At 35.5% G+C, this 24,200-nt stretch overlaps 1 protein-coding gene and 1 long non-coding RNA gene across 2 annotated transcripts in view; one reads left to right on the forward strand and one right to left on the reverse strand.

Moving 5' to 3' along the window:
• LOC149064517 (uncharacterized) overlaps positions 1-24,200 on the reverse strand; it is a 30,910-nt gene continuing 6,710 nt past the window's right edge. Inside the window, exons 3-4 of the mRNA XM_089254664.1 lie at positions 6,616-6,676; positions 1-2,289 (exon numbers count right to left, since the gene is read on the reverse strand). Coding sequence (XP_089110790.1) covers positions 842-2,289; positions 6,616-6,676 — 1,509 coding nt within the window. The 3' untranslated portion in view covers positions 1-841. The remainder of the gene's footprint in view (positions 2,290-6,615; positions 6,677-24,200) is intronic.
• LOC149064518 (uncharacterized) lies at positions 9,619-10,527 on the forward strand. The gene is made up of 2 exons (XR_016195702.1): positions 9,619-9,705; positions 10,243-10,527. It is a non-coding gene; the product is annotated as an uncharacterized LOC149064518 (long non-coding RNA).

Here is a 24,200-nt window from a genome sequence, read left to right on the forward strand (position 1 = left end):
GCAAAAACAATGCAATAAATTTTATTACTTTGCTAAAGTTTACAATCACAAATGAGATTTAGTAATATTGCAAACCTCGTAGAACACCTGTCATTGAAGTGAATTTTTCAGGAAAATAAATTATTCATGAATTATCTGTTACTTCTTATTTTAAGTCTTTAATACCGAAAGGGAGAAAAAAGTAAAGAAAAACAAGCACACACGCACACCAAATCGAAGCTGATTACTCTAGCATTGTGATAATTGATTTTTTTCATACCAAAAAAAAAAAAAACCGCCAAAACCTGGTTAGAAAAACCTATAATCACTGACTGAAAATAAAACTCGCAAGTGACAACAGCACCCAAGAGAAAAACGTACTCGGAAAACATTACGACTAAATAGCCTATTTTTTTTCAGAATATGTACAATATATGTATATATAATTATATTTATATATAAATATGGAAACAATAAAAACTAAAATCTCATCTCTTAGCATTCATCTGAGCGAATGGGAATTCTTCAGTGAAAACGATAATTATAATTTTTAGTTAGATTATATAAACTGCCTTTCTTTTGAAGTCAACCATTACAAATACACAAAAAAAAGGTATGAATAATCTAATAATTTAAACATGCTTCAAGCGCAAAAAAAAACAACTTTAAAAAAAAAAACATGATCATATATATATTTCATTTATATATATACGATAACAGTATTTTTATGTGACTAAATAGTGTTATTTTTTCTTTTAAAAACAATCAACCAAAATACTTTCAAGAGCAAACTTTCTTAACCTCTTCTGTTTTAAACTTCAATATTTCTTACATCCCCCCCCCCATTAATTACCCCCGTTTCTCACAACACACTGTTGCTATTAGGCACAGAGTAAAGTTTACCATTCGCAATTTCTTTAATTAGACTACTGTTATCATTCACAGGAGACTGTTTATTAGGCCTGAGATCTAGGCCGTTAACTTCTGGATGCTGCTGATCTTTGAACAGATCGGCCCAACAACGGGAACTGTCATTATATACCTTCTCTGAGGCATGGACACAATTTTCTTGTTCATCACAGCAAACATTCAATTTCGGACTGTTATGGGCTATAGATTCCGTAGGGCCGTCAGAACTAACACTTGATTGACTATCTGTAACACAATTATTTTTTTCATGTGTGATTGCTTCTGAAGACATTTCTTCGTTATTCTTTTTATTGGACATCTCGTTAATTATACTAGGGGCGTGGTTACCTGTTTCTGCTCTGACGGACAAAGAGTTCTCGCTCTTTTCATTTGATTCTACCGAAGCAGTCAGGCTTTCGTTACTTTTGTCGACGTCTTCGTTGGCTTCGCTGGTAACAGAACAAACGGATTCGGCACTCTGCTGATGAAAATTGTTTGCAGTCAAACTTATGTTACTCAATGGAAGCATCATATGGCTAGAAGCTGAAGGTAAGTATCCGCTGTAATGAGGGTGTAACACAGGAACATAATAAAATTGTGTCGTGTGGCCCTGAGGCCCAGACATTTGTGGATAGTGAATAGGATGTAACCCAGGCGGATAACTCGGCAACGGAAGTGTGCCACTTGTCACGGAAAAATTTGACGGTGGCACTGGTACAGGCACAACAGGCAACGATGACGGCACAGCAGATATTCGATCTGTTGTCACATTAGCTGCGGCTAATGTCTGATCTTCGTGTGGTGTTGAATCTTGGTATGCATCCACTCCTCCCTGGACGTAATCAGGTGGAGATACATAATAACTACTGTTGCTGTTAGAAAGATTCTTCTTTCTATTACGATGATGGTAGAACTGCCTATCACTAGATACCTTGGTTTTTTGCCGAATGTCACTGTTTTCCTTGTCAATGACTGGTTTCTCTAGTCGAGGCTGAGCAACAGCAGGTATAGGTGTTGCTAATGGCAGGAATGGGGCATATGGTGATGGAGCATGAGTCAGTTCACCAGGCAACGAACATGTTAACAACGGCACTCCAACTGGAGGATAGGCACGTAAGTAAGGAAGCGTTCGTGGTACCAAATACGGCGCTGGATAGTGCGAAGCCACAGCTGAAGATGCTGATATCGGGGGCATCTGTTGCACAAGTGCCTCAATGGCAGGCACTTCAGTAGATGCTTGTACATTAAGCTGAGTAGGTGGACCTGAAAGGACAGCAGGAAATGCCTGCTGTGGCTGTGTTGGTGCATATAGCAGAGCTTGGCCAACCACTCCTCCCAACGAATCAGAGGCTACAGGCAACAATGTGGCTGTGTCTGGTTCTACTTTTTCATCATCAGACTCTACAAAAATAAAAACATAACATTTAAAAAAGTGTCTGTATAACCTGGTTAAAAAAATCATTTGCATCAAGAAAGAAATCTTTTGTTGCAAAACTCAAGTTTTTGCTACATTAAAAAATGAAATTAGATTAGAAGACTCGGTTGACATATCAGTTAATGAAATTGAGACAGCCTCGGATCAGACTCCAATGTAGCAATTTTCTCGAAGTAAAAAGTTTTCTTGAAGTGTGCAACTGTGACTCCAAGGAGTGCCATAAAAATTTATCTAAGTTGAATTGGAGATACTAATGTTTGCTTACTCAGTGTTTAGAAGCAAGGTTGGCAGGCTTTTGACAGTTGAAACACTCACTTCAAAACCTCTGTCAAAACTGTCAAAAACCTCAAATATTGCTTTTCGATATAAAAATTCCCATTGGAAATGCACACGTTAATTGCATGTAATGTTTAAAATGACTATGTTATACAAAGAATAAATATTTAAAAAATATGATTATAAAATAATTTTCTACTCTCGACAGAATTATTTTGGACAATATATTATGTTTTTTACAAACATATATAAGCAGTTGAAGAAATTTTGGAAGGTCAAGAATCATCTTGAATCAAAGAATGTCAAATCGTTCCACAGTTTTCCCTTCTATGTTCATGTTATGCTTTATTCAAATTTTATATGTTTGCATTGATATAAACTGTCTGCTGTACTCTTTTTACAACAGATAAGTGTTCAAAAAAGTTTATTACATCCTGTATGTAATGTTGATTTCTATTATTAAATTATCTAGATAACCACTGATACTTAAAACGATACTCTTATTGCGCATAACATTGAAATATATCTAGCAATCAAAATACTAAATTGTAGGACTAAAATGCCATTTAATTTGGCAATGCTAGCTTGTATATGTCAAACTTAGTTATTCTTACTTTTGCACTATGATATGGTACATTTACTGGCATTTATAATGCAATGGTTTTCCAATTGAAGCTGTATTCAAACGTGCAAAACAAATGCTTTGGGTATCAAGTCTTGTTAACTCTGCTTTGGTTCAGAATACTCTTTAAAGCTTTGAAATTATACACCCTGATCTAAGAAATTTTGAGGTAAAAATAAATGAGTTTAATTAGTGCATTAACAGATGCTGCGTGAGAATTTTTATATGGAATAAAATTTTAGGCGGATCAGAAAATTTAAAATATCAAAATAGATATTTTTCCTCAGTAATTATAATTCTGAACATAAAACCCTTTAATCTAAATAAAAGTAAGTATTTTGTTATTTAACATATCTATCAAGTTAACAAAAACTATTTGACACCATTGACAGTAAGATTTTGATAGTTTTAATACCGAGTTAGTTTCTGGGTTCAAAAACCTAACCCTGATGCCCTATCATACATATTTAGAATAAGCAGCTCTATTCCACTAAGCAAATTGAACACAGGTAATGAGTAGATTAGATAAATTAACCATAAAATTATATTTCATATGTTCTAGGCTCTTATGTTAAAGAATTCAAAATTGCAAATTATAATTAATATTTTGTTTTAATTATTGTAATAAATTGTTTAAAAATAAAACATTGTAATATGCAAAAAAAGTAAGTTTTTCATCATGTTGTATACCTATTGTGTTCAAAACATTATCAAAAGGCATTCATTTAGGTTTTTGACACTTGTCATGTCAAAAACCCAACCCTGGTTAGAAGCAATCACAGTTTATCCCATTCAAATAATTACACTATGTAACAAAAAAAAACTTTTTCTTTGTTCCAGGGTTTAAGTTGTGATTTTCGTGTTTGCTCAGCCAGAATAATCATGAAAATGAATATTATTCCCCTCAAACTTAATTTTTTTGGTGAAGAGATAAATACAGTACAATCTCGTTAAGTCGTCACCCTGATAAGTCATCACTCCGGTTAAGTCGTCATTTTTCTTTAGGCTCTTCCAGCTTGCATAGACAACAATGTTATTAAACCCTCATTTACTCGTTGCTAATTTCGGTTAACTCGTCACTATGAAAACGTTTGAGAAAGTAAAAAAAAAACCACTATTTTTAGGCTACCATTAAAAAAAATAGCTTGTTAACAGCATTGCCATATGCTTACCATAAGTCACCATAAAATCCTATATACCCAAATGGATTAGTTTAAGTAACAAAAATTACGCTGGGGAAGTTCATTTGCCAACTAAGGTTTTTGAAACGTTAGAGTCTGTTCGAGCTAGATCTCATTTCTGTGCATTGGCGCTACTAATTTAGGGCTTCAAATTTAAACAAAATATCTTTGTTGAAAAAAATCAGACATTCTTCCCCAAGTTGAGGTCTTCTGTTTACTTTCCCCTGCCCAGGGCCTTCCACCTTATGTCAAAAATGTTAGAGATCCTTGGTTCGAGATAACCTTGTAGTTGTATCATTAACTACTGATGAAGAATTGAAACAGTAAAATTAAATTTGATGTATATGTAAAATTAATGTGCAATAGAGAGTTCTATTATGAAGAAAAGCTACTTATTCTAACAGTTGCTCTGTTAGTCGAAATAAAAAATTACTAGTATAAATCAAAGTGTACAGTACATTTTACCCCAATAAGTAATAACACATCAAAAAAGGTAAAAAATTGGCTATCATTTTTTCTTTTACAATCTATAAATTTTATTAATATAGTTATTTTGATTCATCTTATATATAAATGTGAAAGTATGTCTGTATGTATGTTCTTTATACAAATCTACAGTTTTAGATCAATCATTGCCAGATTTTACATATATACCAAACAGCTCCGGGATTGAGCCGTAGGCTACTTTAAAAGTTTGTTAGAGCTGGGCAAATGCCCGAAATGGGCAAAAAACTGTCGGGCAACAATGGTTTTGGGGCCTCAACAATTACTTTGGTTACCGTGGTTTCCAACAATGCGTTTCAGACGTGTATATATGCCTTTACACTTCTTTAATTCTGTCATTATAACGGTTTGTCACTTTCCAATCCTCCAAGTAATTGAAGACCACCCGGGAAGCGCCAGGTATTTCTGCTAGTCTATACACAGGGTGTCCTGTAAGTGATAATGCAGCCTTTATCTCATCAACTGCCCATCGTAGAGCTACAGTTTCATTTAAAAAAATGCTTAAAAGACGTTTGAATAATATTCGCTGCACAAGCTAGACGTATGACGTCACTAACAACAGAGAACAATAACTATGACAACAAAACTGGGAATAAAAATGTTCAACACCAGCTGGTGAGCTCAATGCTTGCCTCAAATCATAAACGCTCTGGCACGAAGTTAAAAAATTATTATTCACCAACATGCGAGTTCAACTGCAAAATGACTCAGCACTCACTGCTATAATTTTTACATCAGTTGATCAAACTGGCAATGGAAGAATTCCCGTAGACCCAAGCACTGGACTGATCGCGTTCCCAAATGGATTTTGCCAGTTGTTAAACTCCATTCAAGAATTCGCAAAGTCTTCTGAAACATTCAACAAAATCACAAAAACCACGAGTGACTGTCAGAGAGTGATTCTGGCACCGGAAAATGACAGTGTGAACAAGATCAACGAAAAAATCCTAAAAATTATTCCAGGAGACTCCACATTTTACAAATCAGTTGACACTGTCACAGACTCAGTGTAGACAGTTCTGTATCCTGCAGAATTTATGAACTCTTTGGATATTCCGGGTGTGGCACCACACAACTTGGCCCTCAAAGTCGGAGCACCTATGCTTTTAAGAAATTTGGAGACGCCTCTGCGATGGCACCAGACTCTGCGTAAAGAAATTGCACAATTACATCATTGAAGCAACGATTCAACTGAATGTGCCGAAGGAGAAGACATCTTCATTACACGTATCCCAATTATCACTGAAGAAATGCCAGTCACTTTCAAGCGATTACAGTTCCTGATTCGTTTAACTTTTGACATGACAATCAACAAAGCGCAAGGCCAGTCGTTAGCAGTGGCAGTATCAACATACTTGAGCCCTGTTTTTCACGCGGACAGCTTTTCGTCGCCTGTTCGTAATCCAAAAACTCTTTGTACATCTACACATCAGATAGAAAAACAAAAAATATTGTGTATCCACAAGCGATTGCCTGAAGTTAAAGTATTTAAAAATAAAAGTAATTTCTTCTTACTTGGATGCAGAAATTTTTTTGATTAAGAAATAATTAATAAGCTATACATATATAAATTTTTTACGGGGCAAGCAACGTCACCGGGTATCACCTAGTCAATAATAAGAACTGAAGTAAAAAGAAAACATATATCAACAGTGTGGTAGAAAATCATTAGTTATGTATAATAAGTTATTATAATACGAAGAACAAACCTGCTGCTGGCTTTTCTTCAGCTATATCTCCAGGTAATGTTAATGGGGTATCCCATGGTAACTGAGAAACGAAAAAACGTTAAAAAAAACAACCAAAAATGTAAACAACAAAAGCACTATATTCAATTGTTTTTTTTTGGGGGGGGGGGGGAAAGGATAACATGGTTGTTTATTTCTCATCAGCCATCAGAATGGAAACTACAATTTAACAGGGTTCATACAGAATTTCCTAAATAAAAATTAAGGAGTTTTTAAAAAGTCATGGCAAACTTCATAACTTACACAAGTTTTACAGAAAAAATAAGGGCGGGGCATATATGCAAATTTATTTTTAATTCACCAAACAAATTTTCCCTCTTCTCAGAAATATAGACGCAGAAGTGGTTCAGAAATTACAACTTTTGATTTGTTACCCAGCATCATAAGAATTCATAAAATAATCAATCCACATACATACTTTTCTGTTGTCATCAAAGTGTTCTAAAACCTTCAAGTTTCGGTCAAAAATATAACTCGTAACAGCATCACATAAATTATAAAAATTCTAAAAGTGATATTCATTCCCCCTCCCCCAATTATTCAAAATAAAAACCAAAGCTGACAAAGATTTTTCTTACAAAATTTATATTTGCAGAAACTCTTTATTCACCTCTCGCTTAAAATGGATCAACACATACACAAATTCTTTAAAATTATGTTTTTCAATTTTCTTTCTTGTTTTTCAGTTATACTCGGAAAGAAGTTGTTGCAAAATGGGAGCATATTTCAGGACATAAAACACGATGTTTGGCGATTTAACACTTGTTATTTGGCAAAATTTACAAATTAACTCATAATTCAGCGGAGTAGCTCCTGTTCATGAAAGGTTTTTTTTTCCACGAAACATCTGGATTTGATGCAATGACGATTGACCATAGTAATTTCTGCTGCTTGCACACAGTGGCAACTTTTTTTTTCTTTTTTCGAAAATGGAAACAGCGGTCAGTTGTTGAGAAACACTGGACTAGAGTAAACAAACCATCTTCAGCTGTAGGATTAACGATATGATCAGGGTTTCACGATGAAAAGCCAGATGAGGGGCCCATAATTTGAATAAGGAGCTGCGGTTACCACAATCCGATTTTTGGGGACAAAATCGAGAGTGGGAACTTACTGGGAAAATCCAATAAGCATCTAAGTTCAATTTCAATCCTCCAAATTTTGTAGACGACTGGAAGCACTCTTTCAAATTTTGCGTAACTTTTTTTTTTTCATAAGATAAAATACCGCTTAAAATTTTTTTTTTAATAATAAAATTTTTCTTAAATACCTCCCCATAAAATTTTGGAGAGTAAAATTACTCTTCAAAATTATTTTCCCGGATAATTCTAAGTGTGACTATGGAAGATGGGAGGATGGGGTGGTGTTGAAGTACAAAGGAATAAAACATGCTCCTCGGGAAACAATTACAATACAATATACAACGCCACAACAGGCAAATTGCCCAACGAGGTGGCTGACACTTAAAAACATCATGGATCCCGAGCCATTTTTTTGGAGGCCCTACCTACTACTGCTACACCACACATGCACCCCCCCCTCGCGGAACCCCCCAACGAATCGGTACATGCGGGAATGTGCGTGCACGTGTAGTGCAACCTGACGTAAGTTTGTTTCTGTGTAATGCTTGTTATGTGTAGTGCTTGTTATGTGTAGTGCTGTCATCTGCCCCCAGTTTTTCTAACTATGAGTGAAGTGTTATGGTTGAATGATTTACCGTTGTAGGACTGTTGCTCTCCGTGGCGAGACATTTTAACGGGGAGATCGGCTCGCATTTGTGCCTTGAAGTTGGGAACCACAGAAAACCAACTTCAGCCGACCACCACTGTGGGGTTCGAACCCAGATCCTCGCATCATGAGTCCGGCACTATAACCACTCGACCACCACAGCGGCAAGCGATTGTTTCGTGGCACGCGAAAACAAAACTTTTTTGTGCCCTTTTCCGAAAATCTGGGAATTTAATGTGCTGAGCGCATCATTGTACACACTATAGAGGAGAAATATAAGTATTTCTCTTTCTCCTCCAAGGGAGTGGTTCTCAACCTTTTCATGCCTGCAGCCCAGTTTCATTCATTTTGTAAGTCAAAGGCCCGGTCAAACACATGACCAAAAGGAAAAGGAATCAGGAAACGGCTAATCACTCGCGGCACGGTATCATATCAGGGTCCGGCGGTTGAGAAACACTGCTCTGGGGGGGGGATTACCCTATAAGTGTTTTAAAAGAGCTTTTCTAAAATTTCAAAAATTCAACCAATAAGATTATCGGTTGCATTTGCACAAATGTAATCTATGAGCTTTATTGGTTGGATTTTTGAAGTTTTATAAAAGGGATTTTATCAAACTTTAATAGTGTAATCCCGGCTTAAGGTTCATACAAGGCAGGTATAAAAGTATTTTGAGGAGTTTGCAAAAAAAAGAAAACAAGCGCTATTTGAAGCAGAAAATAAACTATAGGAGCAAGATGTTAATTTTGGCGCAGAGTTCTCACCACTGGTAGTAGCATCATTTTCTGGCAGGAATGATAGAACTTAGCTAACTTCTGTATTTTAATTTCATTGTCAATTTTTTTGAAAGCACAACAATCTTCTTTTCCCGTTTTTCTCAGCATATCAGAAGCGGGAGTGGCCACTGCAGTCCGACCTATCAGGTGCCGTTAATCTCTTAGCTGCGCTGGTCGTCGGCAGAGCTGTTCCAACACCTTCTAGAGCAAGAAGCCTACGCTCGCGATTTTTCGATGCTGTGACGTCATCACACTCCGGCTTAAAACTCAGGCCTGTTTTTTCCCCGTCGATAGCTTTTCTTCCCTCTTCCCTGACCGCCATATTGACAAGTGACAACAGTAAGCAGATCACGTGCACGCAGTTTTTTAGTGATAAATTTCTATTTTAAACATTTATTTTATTAATTTATGGACAAGGTAATAAACAATACTGTTGCACAAGCCCTTTAAAAAGCATAAGTTGGAGAAAACAACAGCTAATCCGGCCACCAGCGAGCTTCGTGGAAGGAAGTATAGGCCTATCTGTACAGCTGCATATAAAATCACACAGGTTAGTTCATTTTTTACTATTACATGAAATGCATTGATGAATATTCTTTAATATTATTGTTGCAAACATAGTTAATTTCATAATCCCAATTTTCATAAACTCAGTGCTTTACATAGGGATAGGGCTTTATTAAGTTAATTGATAATTGGCACAGTGCTATTTGAATCTTTTTTTTTTTTTTTATGTTATCCTTAAACGTAAGAAGTTTTTGAAGAATAAACAGTTGGTGGGAATTTAGAATAATTACAGAAAATATATTTCATTTGCCGCCACCTCACATCCAGGAACCAGGGTTCTATAAAATTTTTAGTGGATCCCACTCTAATATTTCTCATTGGAGCCTTTGTGATGGAACTTCAAATAATTACGTGATAGGAAATATTTTATTTCATGCCCCCTCCTGAAACTGGGTCCCTTGGTAAGATCTGCTAGGGTCAAAGCAATGAAAATTCTAAATTTTTTTGATGTTATAATTTTAGTTTCACAAATTTTGAAAAAATTCAAACGTCCAATGATGCTTTTATTTCATGTCAATAGGTGTGTATGACTTGGACAGTATCATGGGATGAGACCAGAATCATGTGAATTTGCTGAGTGCCCAAGAAGAGTGAGGACTGGATAGAACCACCAGACCAGAATCAAAGTTTTCCCACTGGCCAGCTCTATAAGGGCTGACTGTGGGACTACAGACGGGCCCAGATAGGCCTATGAAGAAGGGGAGATATGTGTTTTGTGCAAGTGTATGGATGTGTGTGAAAGAGAAAAGTTGATAATTTCGGGATAAATGGGCCTGTTCGGTCATTGCTAATGAAAATTTTAGCCTTGGAAAAAAAAACATGCCACCACAACATTTGAGCCTTTTCCTAAGGAGAGAAACAGTTTAAAAAAAATGATGATACAGTGGTCATTTACATGCGAGTTCAAAGCAAGCTCTGTATAACTCATTTTCTAGGTAAAGATATAATTTTTTGCAAAAACCTTAATTTGCAGTGAAACCAAGCAGCACCACCATCACCAGTCAAATCACAAAGTTTGTAAAGATGTTATACAATAGTCACTCAAATATCAGTCAAACCAACCCTATTCGCCAGGGTGATTTTTTTTTTTTTTTTAATTTTTGATATAAATATGATTAGTGCACACATCTATATTGGGATTACAATGTAATGTAGAACTAAAATAACTTCAAAGGTAAGTGTAAAATATGTGTCTCAAGTTTTATATCAAGAAATATTCAAGTAATGATGCACAGTTTTTAAAATTTCATGAATTTTCTCTTAAAATTAAATGAGTGTTGAAATATTTATAGAATAACTAAGAAGACAAAGTGTTTCATTATAAATGTGTGAATTTATGTAATGAAGCCCCTCTGAAACACTATTCCAACCATATTACCTGTTATAATGCCAAAATTCTTTGGGACGGGTGGTGGAATTATATCTGGGCTAGACTATTAGGTTAAAAAAATGTCAATTTATTTTTCCATATAAATTAAGATTCCTCAATACACAAAACTTAAAATATTTGAGTGATGATTATATTGATACCAACGTGGGAGTAGTGTATAATCATAGAATATTAACTAAAATTTTTCCCATGTGTATATAAATTTGGTCAGATACATAGTTTACCTGTCTTGAACATATATGGCTCGTTGCTTCATAATGTAATTCTCAAAATTGTGTGATCCACTTTGGATGTTATTGGCTTTATTGTTGTAGCCATCGCAACTGATAATTAATTGCATTAATAACAAAATACTGGGTTTGTCTATTAGTCCCCATATAAATTTCCATGTTCATCCTCGCCCTTCAACATACAGGGCCAGACCATTTTTGCCCTGATAGTGTATCTGATTAAAATTATCAGAAAAGCTGGCTGTATAACTGAGGTGTTTTTTTTTCAAATAGAATTTCGTCCCGCCTATAAATTTCGTGAGGTTCATGTTTTGGCCTTCTTGAACATGATCACATGTTGCTTCATAATATAATTCTTAAAATTAATCTACGTTTGTCAGTGATTGGTACAGAAAGGGCATTTTCGAAATAGACTTGCAGTGCGTTATGATGAACAAGTTTGAGTTCTTTAGAAATTACAAAATACTGTGTTGATGAATTGGGTTTTCCATGTTTTAACTGGAAAATATATACAAATATGTATTCAAAAGCCAGGTTTGGGAAATATAGACAGGCACTAACAATATATCTTTGAGGTAAGTTTTAGTATGTGGGAGGGGGTAATTTTCTGTGGAGTTTTTTGTGACGTATTTCTAAAGAACCTTCAAATAAAAATGCATTTTTAAAGGAAAATTATTGTCAATAAATTTTATGCAAAAAAGGAAAGTGGTGACATTTTCAAAAAAGCACTATTTTTGATTTTTACTACTTTAATCTAGAGATATGAGGTGAGAATATTCTCGGAGAATGAGAATATTATCCTGGATGTAAAAATTGGAGAATAATCTAGAATATTCATTTTCCTTTTAAATTAAATTTTTTTTTTTTACTAACTTTGTTTATATTGTGAAATATAAATCAGTTTTCTTTGCCCGAAACATTTACAACAAAACAGTTTTTGGTATAATCACCCCCAACGATAACTTTTAGTTCTAGAATATTCTCAGATCATAGATGTTTTAAAAGTTTGGTTATATATAAAGATTTCAGAAACCTTAAAAAATTATTTTAGAATTAGTTATATTATTCTCTCTGCAAGCACTATTATTAATAACTTCAGAATAATTATTTTCTACATGAAAATCCCCAGTAATTAATGAAAGTTCTTCCAGAGAGTGTTCTCAAGGATATTATATGTAACTATATATTATATGTAACTATATATTATAAATAACGAGAATATTCTCATCAAGAACTTATATAAGTCTCAAGTTATTTATTATATTTATTTCACGAAAAGTTCCTTTTACATATTTTTTTACTAAATGACTTAAAATATATATTGTATGTGTTGAGAAATAAAGGATACTATATAGTTGAATTGGTCTCAATTTTCTTTTGGTATTCAATGGATATTTTTTTGGTTAAAGTCAACAGAAATGAAGTTCTGAAAAATTAATGCTCTTGGGGAAGTTTTGAGGTCAAGAGGTAATTTTTTTAAATATTAAGTTTTTATCAAATCTCTGGCCCTAATTGATACTTGGAAATAATGAATTATAAGTATAAACTTGTCTATTCGAGTGCAAGTCTTTAATAATTTGGCATCTTTTTTTATATAACATTAAGAAAAAATATAGCAACGTGGGTCGATGTGTTATAATACATCGGCGTTAGTGTGGTGCTGGAAAACGATCTTACAGGGAAGATGGGTTTCGTAGGACGGAATTCGGTGACGTCACGAATCTCGGGGGCAGGCCTTCTGCTTTAGAAGGTATTGGCTGTTCCCACCCGCTACAGGGTGGCCTTGAAATCCCTATAAAGAAATCTTCCCCCACCCACACGCCTTGTTTTCTTTTTCCTTCTTTTTTTCAGGGACTTTCTTTCATCATCAACCATTCATCAACCTTAGCAGGAAATATTTCAGGGTGTGAGAAAAGTCAACTTTTTTTTAGAAACAGCTGGAAGGATTTTAAGGGCTCTTAAAAAGGAAATGAAAAATAATGACATTTTAAGGAGTTTTTAAGCACCGTACGAACCCTGTTTAAAGCTAATTTTGAATGATTACGTTTTCTTATTGTTAACACATGTTTCAAGATTTTACAAATCAGAATCTATATAAGAAGAATCTACGTGGAGTGATTTATCAGTAAATTTATAACCAGCTTTACTTTATTTTAGCTTACGGTACACAACTAAACCTATTTGAAGTGGTAATTTGGACAAACTTGCCAACCTCCAGCAGGTAAAGATCCTGTAACTTTATTATGAAAATCCAGCAAACATACACTTAAACATTCAGCTTTTTTTTATGGACATAATGATAATCAAAAAGAAGCAATACATAGAGAGACAATATCACCCATATCTTACAAAACATAGCCATACTTGTCATTATCATTTTGTCTGACTATTCTAAAGAAATGTCCGATTTTTTTAGTGATGCTTCCATGAATTTCTTTTCATCTATATTTCAGAAGTGAAGTGTAATGACTGAACTGCTTGTAGGCCTGTTCCTCTCTGTGGCAAGACTTTTTAACAGAAAGATCGGCTCGCATTCACACTACGAAGTTGAGAACCACATAAAGCCGAACACCACTATGGCACAAGTGGGGTTCTAATCCGGGACCTAGCAATGAGAGTCTATCACTATGGCCACTCGACTGACACAGTGGCTTTTATTCACTGGACATTTTTGCTGTGGTAAACATTTTTTTGAGAAATCAAATCATTATAATTGACCGAAATGTATAGAAGCCCTCGATTTCCCACCCATTGACAATTTTCAGCAATAAATAATTTTGCTCACAACTAACAATGCCCCATATTTTCCAGTATATATAGATCCAGATTTTTTGTAATTTCCCCTATGAAATATGGTCAGTGCAGTAACAAAATGAGAAAATATGGCATTGAGTCATCTACCAACCAATTTATGATTAAACATGTATATTCAAAACATTTTAAATGTGAGCAGGCCACCATATTCATCCGCATTCATAGATTTAGATGACTGGCTACAGCACCTGGAGTCTAGGCGGTCTAATGTTACAAGAGCTTTTTTATATAATGGGGACAGAGGGTAGCTTTCTAACAATAAAAAACTGTAGCAGCAAAAAACAGCACTCAATATTTCTTTTCTTCTTTTTTTTTTCAAGTTTTTATTCTTTTTAAGAGGATGGCAATAATTGAAAACCAGCAATATACATTCATAATCCGGACGCCTTGAGAATGTCATGAAAGGCGGCATTGCCTACTACTAGTAAACAACAAATGCACCTCGATGACCGGAAAGTTGGGGAAATGAGAAATATTAGGCAATAGTTAGAAAACTGTGCAAATATTTCATGAAAGTCAGTGAAAAGTTCTGTGAAGGGGGAAAAATTGAAAAACAAAAATTTTAAATTCTGGAAAGTTTAGATTTTGAATTGCCCTCCTGGAGTTTTGGTCAGGGAAATTATCAAGATTTTGATGGAAATCCTGTATGAAAAATATTTGATGTTGAACCTGTCATGAATGTTTCATTAAACTACTACTACCTAACCATAGATCTACATTGTACACATTCCTTTATAGAATTTCCAAAGAACTGATAAATGCAGGAATGCATTGTGTGCGTGAATATGCATGTCTCCACCGTATTGATATTATCCGAGTTGTGACAGTCAAGACTGTCCGTATCCGTTAACATAGGTGGCGCGCCCGAGATTCACTCTTGTGGCAGTCGTGTTCGAGAGTAGTTCGAACAAGGAAGTTGTTGTGATGTCGCCCACACGGTGTATGTTTTGTTGTAGACAGGATTTTTTTCCTCAAATGTAAATTTCTACTCCCTTCTTGAAAATAAATATAGTAGTTTCAACCCTACGAGGCTACAGAGTTATGATTCTTTTGAGTTCTGCCCTCTACTCAGGGCCAGGACTGGGAAGGGGGACTACCAGGGGTGCAAGCGTCCCTCATCCATTTTGGAGCAGAAATTTTGAAAATGGAACAGAACTAAAAACTAACTGTATCTGCAATATAAGGAGTAATTTTTCCATGAAATGCCAAAATTTTCGCCAAAAATGGTTGGAACGAATAAATTCTAAATTAATTTCCTTCAAAAATTAAAGCCAATTTAAATTTTTTCTGAAGTATCTCATCTGTCTACTAAAACATGAATTACTGAAATGACGAATAAAAATTATTAGACTCTTTTCAAATTAAGCACCATGCATACTGAAAACCTAGGCAGCAAGAATTTCTCTGCTTGAACACCAAATCTTATTCATCCTGATATGGCAAAAAAAAAGTGCATGTAGAATATAATAAGGGTTTCTGTGAAAAAAGTTGGCTTCTCACAGAATTTAAAGAAATGATTAAATTTAAAAGTGAAATGAAAAAAATATAAATACCTTATTTACTTAAACAATTTCTCAACATAATAGCATGTTAATAAATTAAAGAAAAAATTTCTGCTGTTTTTCTCAGCCTGAAGCCTCTTACAATATTTTCTATACGAATCAAGAGTCGCTTTCAGAATTTCAACATCTTAATGACAATTTTTTTCGAATTTTTCATGCCCTTGAACATAAGATTTTGTGTGTTTTATTCTTTTAAAGCATTGGATAGACAGATTTTCCGCTGTTCAAACAGACTTTTGTTAACATTGAACTCTCTTTCACTGTCTGCATTACCATGTGCTAAAGATTAAAAAGCCTCCACCAAAACTTGCAAAATTGGGAACTTTGTGCTGCTTTCAAGGTTACAAAGTTTCAATATGTCTGCCCAATATCTATCTATTCTTTGAACTGATTTCACTTCTTCTAATTCTTTACATTGTGGTGAAACCCATTCATCACTCATAATTGATAGTTCAGTTGGCGATACAATGCAGGGTTGGTAAAAAAACCGGTTTTTTGGTTTAAACCGGTTTTTTTGTTTTAAATAGTATTAACATTAAAAACAATGAAATTTCTGAAAAATCATTCAAACTTGTAATAATTAACTAAAATAAAATGTTTATTAATGCAATTAACACTATTCCCATGCTAATTAATCAATAAATATTTATTACATTTTAACAAAAACCATTTTGCCATTTAATTATTTTTTGCTTAACTCAATGGATTACTGTGTGTTTGAAAATTCTTTTAATGTTATTATTAATCATATAATGTATAAAGGTTTTTCTCCAGTTACTTTCAGTATACTTAATTACAAAGCTATTTTGCAAAAAGTAATATAAATTAGGTGAATATAATGCATTTAATGAAGCATAAATAATGCAGATTAATTAACGATGATTTACGATATACAGGGTGATTATAACTAAGGTTCTGATTTCAAAATACTGTAAAAAAAGAGCGATTGTCAGAATGACTTGAAAATTGACATGAATATTCCTGAAAAAATTCAATTTTATTTGATAAAGGGGAAAAAATACTTTAAAATGTAAAATTAATGACATCATCCAACACGTGGGAAATTTGCTTGCAGAATGGAAACGATAGCCAGTCATGGGAAAATTATAACTTAATTATAGCATTGCACGAGTCCATAATTCACGGAAACATCACAAAAAAAATTAAGTAATTGAACAAATAACTACAACTTACTCAAAAAATTTTAAATATGTTGTCAACCGCGTGTTCTGGCTATGAGGCTGAAAGCACAAATATTCTTGTTCAACAGCAGAATCGGAGTATGCCATGGTCATAATGTGGATGTGTTTGCAATTCAGCTTTATTAAACCAAACGCGTCCCCTTTCCCCCGTTCATATTCCTGAGGAATGAGGAACTTCTGACATATAGCATAGCTGCCAACTTTTGAAAATGAAAATTCGGGAGATTTTCGCGCACACCCGTATTTTATGCTAAAACCACTCCCTAATAAATACAATAGGGATTTTTCCAAATAAAATAGGGATTTTCCAAACATAAAAGTTGAAGCATAGGGAATAAAATCCCTACTCAAAAACTGAAGTCAAATTAAAATAGGGATTTTACACACATGGAAGTTAAACCCTTGGGAATAAAATTCCTACACAAAAAACAAGTGAAATTGGTGGTCAAAACTTCAATGATGTAAAAATGAATATTGTGTTCAATCAGAAACGCTGTGAACAAACATTCTCCGCGAATGACCCCAAAATCATCGGAAGATGAAGGAAAACACCGTCAATTTTTGAAGAACACTGACTTTTTGTGACACTTGCTTGATGTTTATTTTTCACTTCACGACTGATGATGGCAGTCTTTCCATTTCCGATGTTTATGTCCGTAACACAACTTGTACAAAAAGGAAAAGTCGGCCCTCTTCTGGAACGTTTGATGAAAGGAAATTCATCGGAATAAGTATCTTTAAAATTGATTAAATATGTTTTTGCTTATCATTATTCATGCTTTGTTATATCGCACGTACGTAACTTCAACAAAAGAAATTTTGACCACATGTGCATCACCATAATCTTCAATTATTATCCAGGACTATTGGATGCTAAGCCATTTCCCTGCACGATAAGACAAACAACTTTCTTGTTACCATCAGAGGGTTTGTAAAACTTCCTTAAAAAGGGAATTGCCCCATTTACGACGTGTGACGTCATTTCGAAAGGGAAAAAAAAGAGGCTTCATGCCCCACAAGAAATTCCTTAGGGATTGTTTTCATAAGCGGGGATTTTTTTAATGAAGTAGGGAATTTTTAGGGACAATTAGGGATTTTTGTGATTTTCGTAAAAATTCGGGAGATTTAAGAACTTTTCGGGAGATCGAGCGATGAAGATAAAATTCGGGAGATTCCCAAAAAATTCGGGAGACTTGGCAGCTATGATATAGGGAATGTGCTGGAGATTACAATTCACCGAAGTTTACAATCTGACCACTGTTTATTAACATTTTGAGGTACCCCCACAGCCAGAAGTTGCAAGGGTTAAGGTGCATCCTGTCAAAATGGGTCTTCAGCAGCTGCTTTGCTGGTATTGCAATGTGCATCTTGATAGAAGTTCTATCCACACACTGATGCTGTGGAAGTGCCGAAATGATGTGGTTGCACAAAATAGATTATACTCCTGGCCAAGTACAGCATCGTCTACTTGCACATTTTGCACTTTTTTCTTTTGCGAAAGAAACGTCCATTGCTTCAGGAGTATCCATGCAAATTTTCAGGTCATTTCGATCAGTACTTATTGTATAGTTTTGGAATCAAAACTTAAATTATAATCACCCTGTATATAGCTGATTATTTTTTATAAATCTGTTACTACTATCCAGTAGAACCTTGATTAACTGGGCTTAACAGTGTGTGTGTGAAATTATAAAAAAAACAACTATTGAATATATTAAGACTGGGAGATATACAGTAGGAGATGTGCTACTTCTTATGGGAATGAAAATGTATGTGAGGTAATGTAACAACTAGTACACTAGTCTTTGTCCTTCAAGGACAGCTGGTGTCTTTATTGGATTATAGGACCACTTGCCCCTAGCATGATGGTGTCACTACTGTAGCTGCTTCTTTGTGAACGGAAAAAGAAACCCTGTGAGATAATACACCACTACTATTCATGAATTTGCTAAAGATAGAGCATCAGAATGTAGCCAAAGGTTAGAAAATGTTGTAAGAATGAGAAATTTTGGCTTTTATATTTTTATATATAACTTTAAATGACTAAGATACTTCATATGAAAAATATATATATATTCTGGCCACTTTTATGAGACTTTTTGAAAAAAACCACTTATAAAATCTTATGTCATTTAAAGATATACCGTCAGAATGTACCCCAAGGATATAAAATAAGGTAAAAATGAAACATTTTGGCTAATAATGAACAAATATGATATTTTTCAGGGAAAAAAATGATATTTAGGCCACTTTTATCTGATTTTTTGAAAAAAACCAAAGTGGTTTTTTTAAAAAAACCAGTTGGTTAAAACCAAGGTTTAAACCAAACAACCCTGAAAGCAACATCCTAGGAATACGTGAAGGAGTAATGTACAATCTCAGCAATGCACGAGAGGGAGTGCGAAAACCAAGAGCGGGTGCAAATACTTCATTCTCTCCAACATGTTTTGGAAAGGTAGGACATTTATATATAATTGGTATCTCACAGAAGTTATGTATACATAAAATGAGCATGCTCCTAGTATAAATTCCTTTCTTTGACTATTGTTAAGACATAGCTGCCAACTTTTGAAAATGAAAATTCGGGAGATTTTCGCGCAAACCCATATTTTATGCTAAAACCACTCCCTAATAATAATACAATAGGGATTTTCCATACATAAAAGTTGGAGTGTAGGGAATAAAATACCTACTCAAAAACTGAAGTCAAATTAAAATAGGGATTTTACACACATGGAAGTTAAACCCTTGGGAATAAAATTCCTACGCAAAAAACAAGTGAAATTGGAGGCCAAAACTTCAATGATGTAAAAATAAATATTGTGTTCAATCAGAAACGCTGTGAACAAACATTCTGAGCGAATGATCCCAAAATCATCGGAAGATGAAGGAAAACACCGTCAATTTTTGAAGAACACTGACTTTTTGTGACACTTGCTTGATGTTTTTTTTTTCATTTCACGAGTGATGATGGCAATCTTTCCATGACCGATGTTTATGTCCGTAACACAACTTGTACAAAAAGGAAAAGTCGGCCCTCTTCTGGAACTTTTGATGAAAGGAAATTCATCGGAATAAGTATCTTTAAAATTGATTAAATATGTTTTTGCTTATCATTATTCATGCTTTGTTATATCGCACGTTATAACAAAAGAAATTTTGACCACATGCGCGTGACTATAATCTTCAATTATTATCCAGGACTATTGGCTGCTAAGCCATTTCCCTGCACGGTAAGACAAACAACTTTCTTGTTGCCATCAAAGGGTTTGTAAAACTTCCTTAAAAAGGGAATTTCCCCATTTACGACGTGTGACGTCATTTCGAAAGGGGAAAAAAAAAGAGGCTTCATGCCCCACAAGAAATTCCTTAGGGATTGTTTTCATAAGCGGGGATTTTTTTAATGAAGTAGGGAATTTTAAGGGACAATTAGGGATTTTTGTGATTTTTGTAAAAATTCGGGAGATTTAAGAACTTTTCGGGAGGTCGAGCGATGAAGCTAAAATTCGGGAGATTCCCGAAAAATTCGGGAGACTTGGCAGCTATGTTAAGAGCATGCCCCTCCCCCACCAATGCAGGGGCGGAACTTGCGGCTATATTGGGCGCTGCTCTAGGAGAGGTGCTAAATGAAGTTGAAAGGGTGAAAAAAGCTTTGTCGACCAAAAAAAACATTGTCAGTAACAGCAAAAATAGGTTCTGCATGGGTAGAGATTTTTTCCTCGAGCCTGGCCCTGTTCGCCAAATTCAGATTTTCGCGATGTGAAATTGTCACGATCGGCAACTGCCGACGATAACCACACGACCACATAGTGGCTAGACGACAAAACTATGGATATTTTAGCTGGAGTTTTTACAGAACCCGTTTTTTCCCAACGATCTCCGAAAAATTTCGGTAATTTAAACGAGTAAACCAATGTCCCTTTTTGATTCTTCGCAAAGGCGCGGGTGCAATCTTGCGGGAAATAAAGCGAATTTACGCCGTAGATACGCTGTCTTTGAAAGCAGGTTGGTAAGGGGGAAATTACCGTTATTTTCAGTATATAACCCGAAGGAGAAAAAACGCTCTTCGAAATCGGAAAATTCAACATATTCATTCGGGGCCTTTGATAGCCCGCGGGTTATACCAATAACGGTACGGGACGGTTATTGGACTACTTCAAAGTAGTACTACTTTCCAAGGTCACAAGATGACGCGATTGTGGTAGATGGTGGGAAGTGAAAAAAATTGAAGTTACCCTTCCATATCTTTTTCCTTGTCTCGGAAAGAATGCATCCCGTGAACGAAATTTTCATGCTTCTTTTTCCTAAATTCCAGGTATTTGACGCACTACGTGCATTAGTGGTACCTCCGCAAACCACAAACAAGAATTGGCGCAAATGCGCAGGGATTCAGCGCCTTGGAGCATCATGTAGCAAGAGAATCATTTTGGCGCAGCTCTTGCACCCCTGGACTACCCCAGCCAGTAAAATTTAGGGGTGGCAAATTTTAGGTGGAAACATAGAACACAATTATAAAATTATCAAATTTTGAATTGATAGGAGTGGCAAAATAATACAAAATCCTAGTTACGGCCCTACTACCACTACTAAACCATACACGCACCTCATCCATATTCCTCTGCAGAGCTTCTAATGAACTGGTACATGTTGGAATGTGCGTGCATGAGTTGTGAACCTAATGTGAAGTTTGTTTCTGTGAAATGCTTGTTATATGTAGTATACTGCCATCTGTCATCAATTTTTCCATGAGTGAAGTGTAATGATTGAATTATCATTGCAGGCCTGTTGCTCTCTGCGGCAAGACTTTTTAACAGGGAGATCAGCCCACATTTGCCCCTCAGTTAGAAACCACAGAAAATAAATTTGAGTCGACAACCACTATGGCAAAGGTGGGGTTCAAACCCGGGTGCTTGAACTGGCATAGCCTGGCTAAATGCAGAAAGTTGGCAACTCTGAAATTTTTAAATTGCACTTTTTTTAAATCTATTATTAATTTCACTAACTAGGGTAAGAGTGACAGATAGGAAAAAATTAATTTTCTTCAAGTGGGACCCACTTTCACTTAAAAAGGACCCAGGCTATTGATACAATAGAGCATATCGATTATCTGAAACAATCAAGGAGTAGGGGTGTTCGGATAATTGATTTTTCAGATGACTGATCACTTATGGGGGAAAAATAGTGCCAGTATCATAGGCGCAATATTAAACAAAGAAACAGTGATATTAAATACAAAACTGTACATATTTTACATCACTCTCTGGGGGATATATTATTTGGGAAAAGCATTTGCAGCCACTAGCGGAACTTCTACATAGCGAACTTCTATTTGCAATATTTGCTTAGGCTTATGAAACTAGTCTATTCACTCACACAATCAAGTTCTCTTGGTAAACATATCATTAGGCACACAAAAAAGGGTACTTCAACTTACATTAGATGAGCCTGACCAAAGGTTTTTATACAACTGAGTACACGAAGGACTAAGTCACATATTCCCAGAGTATTTATAGCAATGGAACCACATAATAAAATACAAATTATAGCCTAAAACTGGCATTACGCTATAAGTCTTAGAAATGTTTCTTCTAAAACTTGAAAAATGCAACCAATAAGCATATCAGTCATGTTGAAGAGAATGTACCAATGTAACCAATAGGCTTATTGGTTGTTTCTTTTTTTTTCTCCAAGTTTTACAAAACTCGAAGAAAAAATTTATTTTCATTCAAAATATGAAAAACTTATCAAACTATTATAATGTAATCCTGGCGTAAGAATCACATTTTAATTAGCTAAGCAAATTGAAATTATACTCATGCCCTTAAATTAAAGATAATTCAAAATCACACGGAAATCAAAATCTAAAGTAAAAATTTCACCTGTAGAATTCACACACACATCTGCAAGAATGATATGCAAATTTCAGGAAGCCACCAGATGATGCCAATAGTACGTCACAATGATGAGAGTGTAAGGTAAGGGGGGGGGGGGTATATAAGGAATGGTGGCAAAGAAGTAAAATTGTTCACAAGAGTTCTGTAAGGCGCTCAGTGCCATAAGTGAATAGTTATGACACAGAAGACGCATGTGGATGATTTTTTATGCGGTAGAATTATCGGTCGCCTGGAATGTGGGCATACTCAGATGGAAGTATTCGAGGAACTTGGAATTGCCCAAAGTGTCATCTCTAGGCTTTGGCGACGATTCCAAGATAACGGAAATTTCAGTTGACGTTATAGTACAGGTCGCCCCCGAGTTACAACACCCAATGAAGACCGGTATTTGGTGGTAACTGCCAAAAGAAGCAGACAGAGCACAGCATCCGACCCGTCTCATCAGCTATCTGCTGCCACGGCGTACCACAGTTTCAAGGCAAACCGTGTACAGACGTTTGGGAGATATTGGTCTATATGCTAGCAGGCCTGTCAGATGTGTTCCGCTCACGGCAACTCACTGTCGGCAGCAATTAGCCTGGAGTAGAGAACATGCAATGTGGGCATCGTCACAGTGGGCTTGTGTGATGTTTTCCGATGAGTAACATGATTCACGTCGGACTTTCATATGGAGAATGCCAGGTACCCGTTACCACCAAGACAACATCATTGAACGACACCGTTACGGTGGTGCAGCATTGCTCGTTTGGGGTGGAATTATATTGGGTTCCAGAACAGATCTGCATGTTCAAACCGGAACCATGAAAGCCCAAATTTATCTGGACATCATTCTGGAACAACATGTACGTTTGTTTAGGGGTGCCATGAGCGCAGAATTTGTGTTTATGGATGACAATGCCCATCCTCACCGAGCAAATATCGTAAACGAATGCCTTGAATCTGAGGATATAACCCGTATGGAATGGCCAGCATTCTCACCTGACTTGAAACCGATAGAGCATGTGTGGGACATGCTTGGCCGACGAGTTGCAGCCCGTCAACCACCTCCTACATGTGTACCGGAACTTCGGAGAGCATTGCTTGCTGAGTGGAGTGATCTTCCCTAAGATCAGATCGATAATTTGATACTCAGCATGCCTAGGCGTTGTACGGACTGTATTTCATCAAATGGGAGACATACAATGTATTAACCATCATACCAACCATGTAATAGGAAGTTTTTGTAAAGGAGATATTTTTTACAATTGCTCCAGGGAGCAAAAATCGTAGTTTTTATGAATACAGGGGTGGGAAGTGACTAAGTCCACTTTGGAGCAGCAAGACTCAGGATTTGGAGCAGCAAAATTCAGGATTCAGAGCAGTTTTGGAGCAGCAAATATAGGATTC

The sequence above is a fragment of the Pholcus phalangioides genome, unplaced genomic scaffold, assembly GCF_987345545.1.
Source record: "Pholcus phalangioides strain wild (caught in Gottingen) unplaced genomic scaffold, Ppha-v1.0 ptg000042l_1, whole genome shotgun sequence".
NCBI lineage: Eukaryota > Metazoa > Arthropoda > Arachnida > Araneae > Pholcidae > Pholcus > Pholcus phalangioides.